The sequence below is a fragment of the Mastomys coucha genome, unplaced genomic scaffold (genome assembly GCF_008632895.1).
Source record: "Mastomys coucha isolate ucsf_1 unplaced genomic scaffold, UCSF_Mcou_1 pScaffold23, whole genome shotgun sequence".
Lineage (NCBI taxonomy): Eukaryota > Metazoa > Chordata > Mammalia > Rodentia > Muridae > Mastomys > Mastomys coucha.
This window is the reverse complement of record NW_022196906.1, coordinates 50429497-50441772: the sequence shown is the minus strand read 5'-3', so window position 1 is coordinate 50441772 and position 12276 is coordinate 50429497. Positions and strand designations below refer to the sequence as shown.

At 50.3% G+C, this 12276-nt stretch overlaps 1 protein-coding gene across 1 annotated transcript; it reads right to left on the bottom strand.

The window, feature by feature from the left end:
- Nucleotides 1-437: 437 nt before the first annotated feature.
- On the bottom strand, nt 438-12276 carry Snx33 (sorting nexin 33). Its single transcript, XM_031344386.1, has 2 exons — nt 9115-12276; nt 438-1959 (listed from the first exon to the last, which is right to left on the bottom strand). Exons 1-2 carry the CDS (start codon nt 10583-10585, stop codon nt 1706-1708), a joined length of 1725 nt encoding a protein of 574 aa, XP_031200246.1. The 5' UTR covers nt 10586-12276; the 3' UTR covers nt 438-1705.

The following is a 12276-nucleotide window of genomic DNA, read 5'->3' as shown; positions in this document are numbered from 1 at the left end:
AAGAAAGAAAGAAAGAAAGAAAGAAAGAAAGAAAAAGAAAAAAAAGGAAGAAATTAAAATACTAGGCAGAAAGCAACTAAGGAAAACACCCAACATTGACCTCTGGCATCCAGGAGCACCTCCCCCAGATGCATACACATGCACACATGAAAATGCACACAAACACACACACTGAGGCACAGGCAGATGAGGAAGGCCCCCGCTTGGAAGAATCCATGTAATGAACTCTGGGTGTGGGGTTGTCTACTGCTTCTGACCAGCATATCCCTGTTCCTGTGGTTTTAAGTTACGAATTAAGTTTTAGACCCACTAAGATCACTGGATCCAGTCCAGTGGGGCAGTTTGGATTCTGTCACCACTACCACCACCCCACTGGTGCCCTCCCTGCAACTCTCATTGCTTCCAGGAATCAAAAAGATGAGGCTGTGCTTCTGTTACCCTAGTTAACTGTAAAAGGTTTATCAAGAATAGTCAAGCAGCAGGACCTAGGAGCAGAACAGGGTTTCCCAGGGAGGCAAGGGGAGGCAGGGTCACTTCCCAAGGTCTAGCTGCTGGGCCACACCCAGGCCTGAGGGTTACAGGGCAGTAATTCCTGGAGGATGTAAACATAGGCGGGTGACTTTGCAAACTGGCCAGTGAGTCTAGCCACACACAGGGTCCGAGAGTTCCCAGTTTCTTTCTGTCAGATTTCCCACTGCGCAATGAGAGTAATTTGAGAAGACCAAGCCACAGAAACAAAGGTACCTGGACCCATTAGGAAAATGGGGAGTTGGTAACTTATGAGAGTTCCCTCCAGAAAAGCACAACCAGGGCCCAGTGCTCCCTGCATTGAGCACCTTGAGCCTACAGAAGGGAAAGTTTTTGTATGGTCCCCTAGTCAAGGAAAAGTGAGTGTGTGTGTGTGTCTGTGTGTGTCTGTGTGTGTGGCGGGGAGGTCCCTCAACCAAGGTATTGAGGAATCCAAGGCCTATAGGAGGGAGCTGGCCTGCAGTCCCTCCTGCAGAGGCCTGGGTAGGACAGGGAAAGCCAGAGACCACAGAGCAAGGATGATCCCTCCCCTCTGTCATACAGATTACAACCCACAGAGAGGACACTAAACTTGCTTTGGGAAAGGTAAGAGGAGGGACTACATGGCTCTTCTGCCCAAAATGTCCTTCACTCCATTTACTGTCTTTGGCAGGTTCTTGTAATTCTTCAAGATATTGCTGGAATGTCACCTACTCCTTGAGGTGTCCCCCTAACCAGCAGAGTTCCGTGGTCCTTTGAGGCGTTTCCATGAATCTCTAAGTGTCTGTCACCTGTCATTCTGCATTGTCTGATATCCATCTTGAAAAGTGGCTCTTCCAGGACAGACAAGTTCAAGCCTCGGTCACCAATGTCTCAGCCAAGGCTACAGCAGTCTATGGAGTTCATGGAATGAACAGGGTGTGGTGCCAGATGAGTGTGCGGTATAGGCTCAAAAGAAGCTTGATCTTTAGGGACTGACCGGCAGCCCGGGCTTTGGCTCAGAGGGCTACTGCCATCCATTCATCTCTAAAGTCAGGAAAAAGTACTGTAGGGATACCGGGACTTCTCAAAAGCCCCTTGCCTTCTCATAGAAAAAACAGGCCACTCACCTCACCCGCCCTGGGCACCAGAGCCACTGCTAATGACAAGAGTGGGGTGGACAGGTGGGAAGAGGCCCTACATAGCTATTCAGAGTCTGTCAGAGGTGGTCATACATGCGGAGGGTCTTCTCCAGCTGCTGGCCTACCCGCTGGTAGAAAAGAATCTGCTGGCGCAGGTAGCTTTGCATCATATGCTTAAAATCGAGCTCACGGCGCTGGTGGAAATGGTTCATCTCGGCCTGCAGGGCGAAGCCTACCACGCGGCAGCGCCTGCGAATGCCATCTGCCTCTTCCTGAGCCATTCGGCCTTCATCACTCATGCGCTGGCTTTCCTTCACCTTGGCAAAGGCACCTGGCAGGACAGAGCACAGGACAGGCAGGTTAGGGCTTGGCTCTCCCCTGTTCACTCTCTGTATATCCCTCTAGTCCCACAGGGTGAATGACAGGCGTATTGGCTCCATTAAGAAGAGCTTCACCCATGAAGCCACCTGGCTGTCTCCGTCAGAACATCACAGGTCTCGCTGTCTCCTATTTTATTTAGCCTTGGTAGCAATCTTCCAAAAGAGCCTTCCCTGTTCCCTAGGACCTCTGAGGCTTCCCGACATCTTCTTAGTTCTCACACTCTAGCTGGTGGTCCCTGCGTTGGGAACTGGGTGAATTCAAGGACTGTCATGTTCCTCTGTGTTCCCCAGTTCTTACAAGGTCTGGCCCAGGCAGATGTAGACGTGTCTGCTGAAATGACTCATCTCATCCCTGAGTTGCTATGACAGTGACATCTCCCTGACTTGAGAGTCTATCTCACATTATCCAAAGATATTTCCTAAGCTAGATGCTGTGCCCAGCTCTTCACTGCCTGCACACGACAGTCCACACCCGGTCCTCTGCCTCAAAGGCCTCTGGGAGTTGGCTCTTGCATGTGTCACTTCTACAATGACACCATGTCCATCCAACTGGCCCAGTTTTTTTCCTATCTTAGCCATGCCGGCTGGATCCCTATCCATAATTCAAGGCCTAGATCAGGTTCCACTTCCACACCAAATTCTCCTCAGTGCCCCAGGCAGAATGTCTCCCAACACACCTGTCTTCAGCCTGTTGTCATACTGCTGGTTCTAAAAGAACACTTCAAAAGGCCACCTGGTATGTCCCCCTTACATACAACTGGCTGCCTGCTTCTCATTCCAGCCCCAACAGAACCAAAGACTGTAGAGATAAATAAGTGACAGATGGTAATAGAAAGGATAAACCTGGGCAGGGGGCTTAATCCGGGAGAACCAGAATGAATCTACAAATAGTTAATGAATTCAGTTTTGAAATAAAGGCACTCGACTAACTTTGCCTTTAAGCCAGTCGCTGCTAAGACAAGGCAGTGTCTGTGCCTGGCACTCACTCTTCAAAAGACAAAAGGGAGTCCCCATCCTTTTCCTTTTGTTGGTTGTTTTAAGATTTACTTCATTTTTGTATGTTGCACAGAGACACTGGAAACTTCTAGACTCCTGTGAGCTGCCTGACGTGGCTGCTGGGAACTGAACTTGGGTACTCTGTAAGAGCAGCACGTGTTTTAGCCATGAAGCCCTTTCTTCATAAAATTTTTTTAAGTTTTATTAAAATTTACTATTAAAATCTATCATTTTATGTGTATGAGTGTTTGCCTACATGTATGTCTATGCATCATGTGCATGCCTGGTGCCCTGGGAGGCTAGAACAGAGCCTAAAATCCTTTGGGACTGGAGTTATAGACAGTTGTGAGCCACCATGTGGGTGCCGGGAGTTGTATCCAGGTCCTCTGGTAGAGCAGCCAGTGCTCTTAACTGTTGATCAACTCTCCAGCCTTTCCTTGGACTTGATTTGCTTTTTGTTTTGTTTTTGAGACAGGATCTCATGTAGACCAAGCTGATCTCAAACACGTGTGTTCCTATACTTTGTTTATGTGATACTGAAGATTGAACCCAGGGTCTTGTGTATGTTCTGCAAGCACTCCACCAAATAAGATACAACCCCAGCCCACGATACTTCTTCTATGCGGTACTCTCTTAATTCTCACTCAAGTTGCCAGAAATGTTCAAATGCACTTACGAGGCATTTCCTATCGGCCAGCAGTGCTCTGCATGCTGGAAATAACTCCAGATGCCTTTATCAGAGACACCATCTCTACTAGTCAGCAAGAGAAGGGCTAACACCTCAAGTTTGGAGAGAGATACTTCCACAGTATCCCAAATTTGTAACCCCCAGCTTTCACGTCATTCAGGCCTTGGACACCTTCCCACAGTTACCACCTGTCTCCTGCTCCATACTGATGGTCCAACCTTGGGCACAGGAGGAAACACAGGAAGAGACTGTAGACCTGGAGAGATCCTCACTGATGGTCCAACCCCGGGCACAGGAGGGAACACAGGAAGAGACTGTAGACCTGGAGAGATCCTCACTGATGGTCCAACCCCAGGCACAGGAGGGAACACAGGAAGAGACTGTAGACCTGGAGAGATCCTCAAGGGCAGCTGTTCAGTCCTATCACGAAGACCATTTTAAGAAGAAACTAGCCGGGCAGTGGTGGCACACGCCTTTAATCCCAGCACTTGAGAGGCAGACACAAGCGGATTTCTGCGTTCGAGGCCAGCCTGGTCTACAGAGTGAGTTCTAGGACAGCCAGGGCTACACAGAGAAACCCTGTCTCAAAAAAACAAAACAAAAAAAACAAAACAAAAAAAAACAAACAAAAAAAAAGAAAGAAAAGAAAAAGAAAAAAAGAAAAAAGAAAAAAGAAAAAGAAAAAGAAAAGAAAGAAAAGAAAAGAAAAAGAAAGAAAAGATCAAGACAAAGAAAGTGAAGTTAAGGTTCAGCAAGCAGAGACCCAGAAGAAGCCTGAGTTCCACTGGTTGAGTCTGGAAGCAGTGCTGGTAGATCAGCACTCAAAGAAAGATTTTCTTGGGGCTGGAGAGATGGCTCAGTGGTTAAGAGGCTGACGGTTCTTCCAGAGGACCTGGGGTTCATTCCCAGCATCCACATGGCAGCTCACAACTATATGTAATTCCAGTTTCAAAGGATTAAATGCTCTCTTCTGATCTCCACAGGTATCAAATATGTATATGGTACAGAAACATACATATATATATATATATATATACACACACACACTTATATATGTATATATATATATATATATATATGCAGGCAAAACACTCATACACATAAAATAAGTTAAATTTTTTTAAAGAAATATTTTCATGTTCATGGTCTTGAAGGATGATTAAAGCCACTTTTGTTGATGAAATAGTGACTCAAGTGGCAAGAAGGAGTCTATTGAAATCACTAGGTATCCAGAGACAAACAGGGCTTGGGGCAAAGGCTTCAGAAGGGGCAAGGAGAGGCAGAGGCCCCCATTCTGCTCTCCATCCACGGTGGTTTAAATGAGAATGGTACCCATAGACTCATGGGCCTCATCTCCAGTAGGTGAAACTTTTTGGAAGGATTAGGAGGAACAGCCTCATTGCAGGAAGTGTAACATGTGAGTGGGCTTTGAAGTTTCAAAAGTCCACGCCATTCCCACTATTCATTCATATTCTCTCCCCCCCTCTCTCCCCCATTCTCTTATGGATGAGATGTAAGCTCTGAGCTGCTGCTCCAGCAGCATCCATGCCTACTCCCATGCCCCTCACTATGATGATCATGAACTCGTTTTTGGTTTTGTTTGTTTGTTTTTTGTTTTTGAGACAGGGTTTCTCTGTGTAGCCCTGGCTGTCCTGAAACTCACTCTGTAGACCAGGCTGGCCTTAAACTCAGAAATCTGCCTGCCTCTGCCTCTGCTGGGATTAAAGGCGTGCGCCACCACTGCCTGGCGATCATGAACTCTTACCCTTAGAAACTGTGAGCCCCAATAAATACACAAAAGTATCTAAGACACCATCATTTAATTAAGTCATCACCTGGTGACTTAATTCTGGGTCAAGACCAATGAAAGCTAAGGAGTCCCACTTGAGCAGGCTGGTGTTATGTGTGTCAAGAAAACTTCTACGGTCCACTTAGGACTCAATATGAGATTCTCCCAGGGTTGCCTCCTGGCTTGGCACACTAGATCCCAGGGATGAGAAGTGAGGGCTTGGAGACTCTCAGCTACAGAGCCCCAGGGTCCCAGGCATTTTTCCTACCCTCACCCATTTAAAACCTCCTGCCCCTAAATTTAGAGGGCAGGTGTAAGAGCTCTAACACCTCCAGAAAACTATTACTCTGGCTGGGCTGTCCCCAGACAGTATTAGATGTGATGCTGCTGTAAAGTGCTCATAACAACAAAGTGCCTTAAGAGTTTCTACTTCTGTAAAATGGGACAATAATAGCACCAGCTCTATAGGAACTGAGGTTTAATTGAATATGCACAAAGTGCCAATCCTTGCACCTGCCCTAGACTAGGACTCAGAATGCTTTATGCTTTGGTATGCAAAATGCCTCCGTGTGTGTGTGTGTGTGTGTGTGTGTGTGTGTGTGTGTGTATGTATATATGGATGTATGCATATATGTGTGCATTCATGTTCATGTTGGTGTGGGAATGTATGTGCCATGGTGTCATACCATCACACATAATTAAAAACAAAGATAAAAGAGGAGGAGGAAGAAGAGGGGAAAAGCAGCAGCTGCTATTTGGGGAGGAAAGGATTGATTACCTAAGGAAAAACCTGTCTGCCCCTAATCAAGAAAAGTCATGAGCTCCGTGGTCCCTTGAGGATACTGTGTACTCCCAGGCCTTTCTCAGGCACACAAAGCACTGAAGGTGAGGTGGTGCTGGAATATTCAGCCCAAGCCTCCTTCCTTCCTCCTTTCTCCTCTCTCTCTTGTTTTTTTGTTTTTTGTTTGTTTGTTTTTTCGAAACGGTTTCTCTGTGTAGCCCTGGCTATCCTGGAACTCACTCTGTAGACCAGGCTGGCTTCGAACTTAGAAATCCGCCTGCCTCTGCCTCCCTCCTGAGTGCTGAGATTCTTAAAGGCGTGTGCCACCACTGCCCGGCTCCTTTTTCCTCTCTATCATCAACTCCAATTGTCCCGCTCTTGGGAGATTCCCTCCTCCATCTTCCTGGTGTAGTAGGTTCCAACATACCAGGCCTTTGTATCTTCTCTGCTATCAAATCACCTCAACACTGCTTATCTGTGAAACTGAAGGGACCATACCAATGACTTAGTAACAGGGGCTTAGGATTGATCCCTGACCTTACTGGCTTAGAAGACTCTGCGTCCTGGTTTGCTCTGGGCAGTCACTACACCCTCTTTTGTGACAGGATTGTGACAAGAAAAGCCATTACAAAGCTTTTCTTTCCCACAAATGCCCACGTGGGCAGAACAGGCTGGTGAGCTGAGCTCAGCTCCAGTCAGACTCCATGTCACATCAACATGGTGTCTTAGGGAGAAACTCGCCAAGGTCACCTCATACAGGAGGATCCCTTCAAGCTTGGTTTCCTGACTCCCCAGCCTGGGCCTCCCCTAACTTTTCTTTCTCCTGCTCACCATTTGTTCAAATGTCTAGATGGGATAGATAGAATTCTGGGACCTGGAGCCAAATGTCCTGATCCTTTCTCTGAGGAAAGCCCCTATCCACAAGGCTAGCTTGGGATGTTCTCAAGCTGCAGTTTCCAAAGCCTGCCCAGTCCTTCTCCAAGCTCCTCTGGCACTCACATCAGACTCAGGACAGAGCTCAGAACCTAGAGTAAGCAGGGTTAGTCCTGCAGGGATAGTCAGTTAGTCAGTTAGCCAGATAGTCAGATAGTTAGTTAGTCCAGATCAGGTGGAGGCAGGCAGCATCTGCTTCAGGGTCCCCCTAAGAAACATCTCAAATAGAGACACAGACATGGTCTCTTCTACCTTTCTATCTATCTAAGGTAAAAAGGACAATATGGCTTTACTCCCTTCTCCTTCGATTAGTGCCTGGGAGCACTGAGTGCGTGGACGTATGGTTGCCCTCTTGCCTCAACTCTGCCCTAAGTGAGAGTTTCTAGGCACCGAGTTTGGGCAACTGTTTAATCGTTGTGCCCAGCCTCTTGCTGCCCACACAATAACATGCCATCCAAGGAGCTGGTTGAACCAGCTTTCCCAGGCCTGGCACAGTGTGTGGCTCTACTTCCGCACAGGGAGGCACCAGCCCGCTGGGCCCCAGCTACCAGTTATCTCCTGTGCTCCGAGTGCAAAGCCAGATCTACAGGGCCAGCCTGAGGCACAGGGCAGGCCTTCCCCACAAGCCTCTACCTCAAAGGCCTAAGAAGTTAAGGTCTAGGAAGGCAAAGGCTCTTCCCAACCAGGGACACAAGGCCAAGTGGATGCAAAGCTGGGCTAGAATTCAGGTTTTGAAATCCTGAGGTTGAAAGGAGAAAGGTAGGTGGAGATGAGAGAATTGAGCAAACAAAAGAGGTAAAGGAGAAGGTGAAGGGGGAAAGCTACCTAGAAGCTAGAGAAACTCTGACAGCCAAGGGGCCTAGATGTAGGGGTAACTTATTTGCTGTTCCCTATACTAAAGTCAGAGGGCTGCCCAGAGCAAAACTCCTTGACTTCAGGGCCTACAGTCCTGGGAGCTGTACAGCCCCACACCCTGCATATATTCTTCCTGAGTTACTAGCCTTAGGGAGGACCACACCTCTGTCTTGACATCTGCCTTCCCTAAGTCCCAGGACTCAACCCCTGGCTCAATCCTTATGCAAGAGAAGCCCAGCTTAGGAAGCAGTAGATAGATTGGCCCATGTGAACAGAGCCCTGGACCCCTGGTTATATCCCACCCTGCCCAGCTGAGCGTCCCACGTGACCCAGGATGAGTCACTTCACTGGCAGTTCCTTAAGAGTTCCAGCAGCTACAGGCAGGGGCTCATCCTGTCCCTCCCCCAAACCGGGGACCATGAGAACCAAAAACGTGACGGGCCTTGGGAGGCTGCCAATATGAATGTGTCCTTGGGGAGCTGGAGGGAGGAAGGGATAGTGCTGGCTGAGCCACAGCCTTGTGCGCAACCACTCGCCTGTGGAGAGACTCCTTCGCCTGCCGAAACGAGGGCAGATAGTGGCTAACAGATAGTGCAGTGATAGTGGCTATCGGGACAGAGAGGGAGTCTGAGTTCAGATGCTGTGAAGAGCGAGCCTCTGAGAAGGGAACAACAACTTGCAGTGTGTCTTACCTGTGTCTCGGTCCTCCTTGAACCCATGGGTTTATCTAAGATAAGACCTGGGACCTGGTTATCTCTGTGTTCCCAGAACTCAGAGTAATATCTTGGGGGTTCCATCCATGATGGGGTAAATGAGACACAGAAAAACAAACAAAAAAAAAAAAACAAAACAAAAACCAGAATGGCATACACAGAGCTCAGTGAGAACAAAGACCAAAGCTGTCCACACTATCCCTCTGTCTACAACAGCACTCTCCCTCCAAAGAACCGTCTTAACACACTTGTTGAGCAGCGAAGGACATGGAGACAGGAAAGTATGATGAGCTGTCCATAGTCCAGGCTCTCCCTTATTCCCAGGGACCAGGAGACTCACGCAGAGCTTACCTTTCTGCAGATGGATAATGTCAGGGAAGTTGGAGAGTAGGCCCTGGTAGAGAGACAGTGTGTCAAGCATTTGGAAGAGGTCATGCTTGGGCTGTTCGGCAAACATTTCGCCAACGGTCTCATAGGTCCGGCCAGTGTGAGAGATGGCATTGTTGAGAGCCTCAGACCTAAACGGAGGGTCCATCTGGAAGGCATGGCTAATGGCCTGGAAGGCACTTCCTAGCTTCTGGAATTCCTTGCGGAAGCCTCCCACGTGCTTCCGCACCAGCTCCGCCGCCACGGTGCTAAGCTGTAGGACGCTGTCATCCATCTTCTTACTGAAAGCCTTGAATGTATCCACGCGGTCCTCTACATCCTGCAGATCCTGGTGTTCTGTGGGGATCTGGAAGGTGAGCAGAAAACTGGCACCCACCATCTCATCCTTCTCTGCTCGGCGCTTACCCATCTTCCACTGCTTGTCATCCAGACAGCTGAGGAAGTGCTGGAAGCCCTCATACTGGGAGAGCACAGGGTGGCTGGTCATGTGGTCCATCCAGAGGATGAGCCTTCGCTTGCGCTTCTCAATAAAGTCCTCCTCGAAGCGGCCTGTGGCCTGCTTCTCAGGCAGGTGCGGCACCGAGATCACTGTGAACTTGTGCAGAAGGCGGTTGTAGAGCCAGTCAAAGTGTTTGTAGCGCCGGTAAACAGGCGAGCCTGCGTGGGTGGGTGTAAGCTTGTAGGAGATGTAACTTTTAATGCCTTTGAACTTGGTCTGTTTGGTGGGGTCCTCTATGGAGCAGGCAAATGGGTGGGGGTTGGCCTTCCACTGAGGGCCACGGGGACCCATCTCAATCGGGTATGTCTCAGCAATCTTGGCCATCATGGGCACATCACCAAGGATGAAGGCCTCCACTCCAGAGCGTACAAAGCACGAGAAACGATTGAGGTTCCGTCCTACCACGCTGCCCCGCTTGGCAGACGCCAGACTGTCCTGCCTTTCCAGAGGTGCCTTGGGTCGGAAAGCCATATGCTGGTTGGGGTAGGCACCCGGGTAGGAGAGGTTGAGTGGAGGGTGCCCATTGGTACCTAGGCCACCAGCCAGTGGCTCTTCTACTACTGTGCATCCATCATCCCAGTCATCCCAGTCATCATCATCATCATCCTCAAAGCTTCCTTGGTTTGAGAGGAAGCCACTGCCCCCACCACTCCTGGCTGGGCTGGCCATACTAGGGCTGCTATACAAACTCACCTGGGTACCCAGGGAGCCTGCAGGGCTGTTGGCATAGTCCACATGGTTGGTGCTGATGCCAGGACGGACAATCTCGACATAAGAAGCAGGGAAGAGCCCTGTCTCCCCACGGCTGTTCTGTCCCTGCAGCCAGCCGTCCAATGAGGTCTCACTGAAGATAACCAGGTCTTCGTCCTGCTGGATGCTGATTTCCTCCTTGTTCTCGCTGTGGAAATCATAGAGGGCTCGGCCTTTCAGTGCCATGGCTAAGCTATCTGTTAGGTCAAGACTAGAAGGAAAATGTCTTGTCCAGACCCAGGATGTCCAAAAAAAAAAAAGTACTTGCAGCTCAAAGTCTAGTGTGCCCTACCGAGCCCTTTGGGCAGGATCTCAGCATGCACAGATGCTATTATAGCTGCCGTTTGGTCAAACAAGTGCCCATGGTCCAGAAATGGCCTTGGGGTATCTGCCTGTAAGCAGGAAGGGGTTGGTCATAGCCAGTCTTTCTCCTCTCCCTTTGCAGCCCCTGAAAGGGAGGAGTCTCTCCCTCCTCACACACCAAGCCGAAAAGTCAAATGACTTGAAGAAACCCGCTCTGCTAGAACCAGAATGCGACACTTTTCACTAGAACAATGCTATGCAACAGAAGAGAATTACCCTCAGACCACGGTCCCAGGAACACAGGCAGGTTCTGCCTCCCCTGGCTCTTGGCTCTTACTGGCTGCTCCGGCTTTGGAGGCTCTCACATTCCTCTGGAGATCTGTTCCTTCCTCCTTCCTCTCTCCTCCCGGGCCACCGCGTCTTCAAGAATCCAGAAAATCCAAGAGGGGCAAGGAGAATAACAGCAGAGTCCTGAACTAATTCCAAGGGTGGATGTGTCCGGCCTCCAAACGAGCCAGGCCAGGAAAACAAGGGCCAAAGCTTGCACAACCGGCCGATAACTACTGGACCTAGGGGGTGCGACCCCGTCTCGCCCGCTCTGGTGCCCTCTTTCCGTCCGGCAAAATGGCCAGCCCCCACCCCCAGATAACAAGGGGAGCGCGACAAGCGGCACAGAGGACTTCTGGCCTCCTTCTCTCAGTGCCTCTTTTGTTTGCCTAATTCCTCGGCAGTTTCGGAGTACGAAGCTGACCCGGATCGGAGTCCCAGAACCCCTGTCCAGAAGTAACGCTAGTAGGAACCTCCACCATCACCACCCCAGCCCCTGATGTGCCCCCGAACACTCAACAGCAGTTGGTAGAGCTCTGTCGAATAGATGGCGTGGCCGGGTGTTTGTCTGTCCGTCCGTAGGTTCGTTCTCTGCGATGCCCTCTGGATCCGACCCGTGGGGGACTAGCTGAGTAGCTGAGCCCCAGCCTCTTGCTGCCTTGCCTCTCACTAGCAGCCCTCCAGCGCTGCCAGTAGGAAGCCAAAACAAACACCCTCCCTTCAAAAAACAAAATACAAAAACAAAAAAAGAAAAAGAGAAAAAGAAAAGAGAAAAGGGGTGGCGGGGGGAGGAGCCCGGGAGGTGGCGTTCCGAGGAAGGAGGTTAAAGCCGTAGGGGAGGTGAGGGGTGGAGAGAGAGGGAGGGAGGTATGAGGGAGGGAAAGCAGCCTACGGAATTCAACAAACTCTACCGCACTTCCGTGCGTCCTGGCCCGGCAGGGACCGCGCAGCTCCGCCCTCCCGCGGCCCGGGTGCCACCGCCGGCCTTCCGCTCACTTTCCTTCTGGCGGGCGCCCTCCCTCTCTCGGGTTCAGTCCGAGTGGCCGGGATCCAGGAAATGGACCCGGGGAGTCGGGGAGCTGCGAGCTTTCAGCAGCCGAGTTGCCGGCGCTGGGCGCCGCTTCTCGCTCGGGTTGGAGCGCCGCGTGGGGGAGCTCGCCAGCCGCCGCCGAGCTTCGCCTCCTGGACTCGGTCATCCATCTGCCTTTTCCGTGACGCAAGTGCAAGAAAACTCTGAAAGTTTGCGG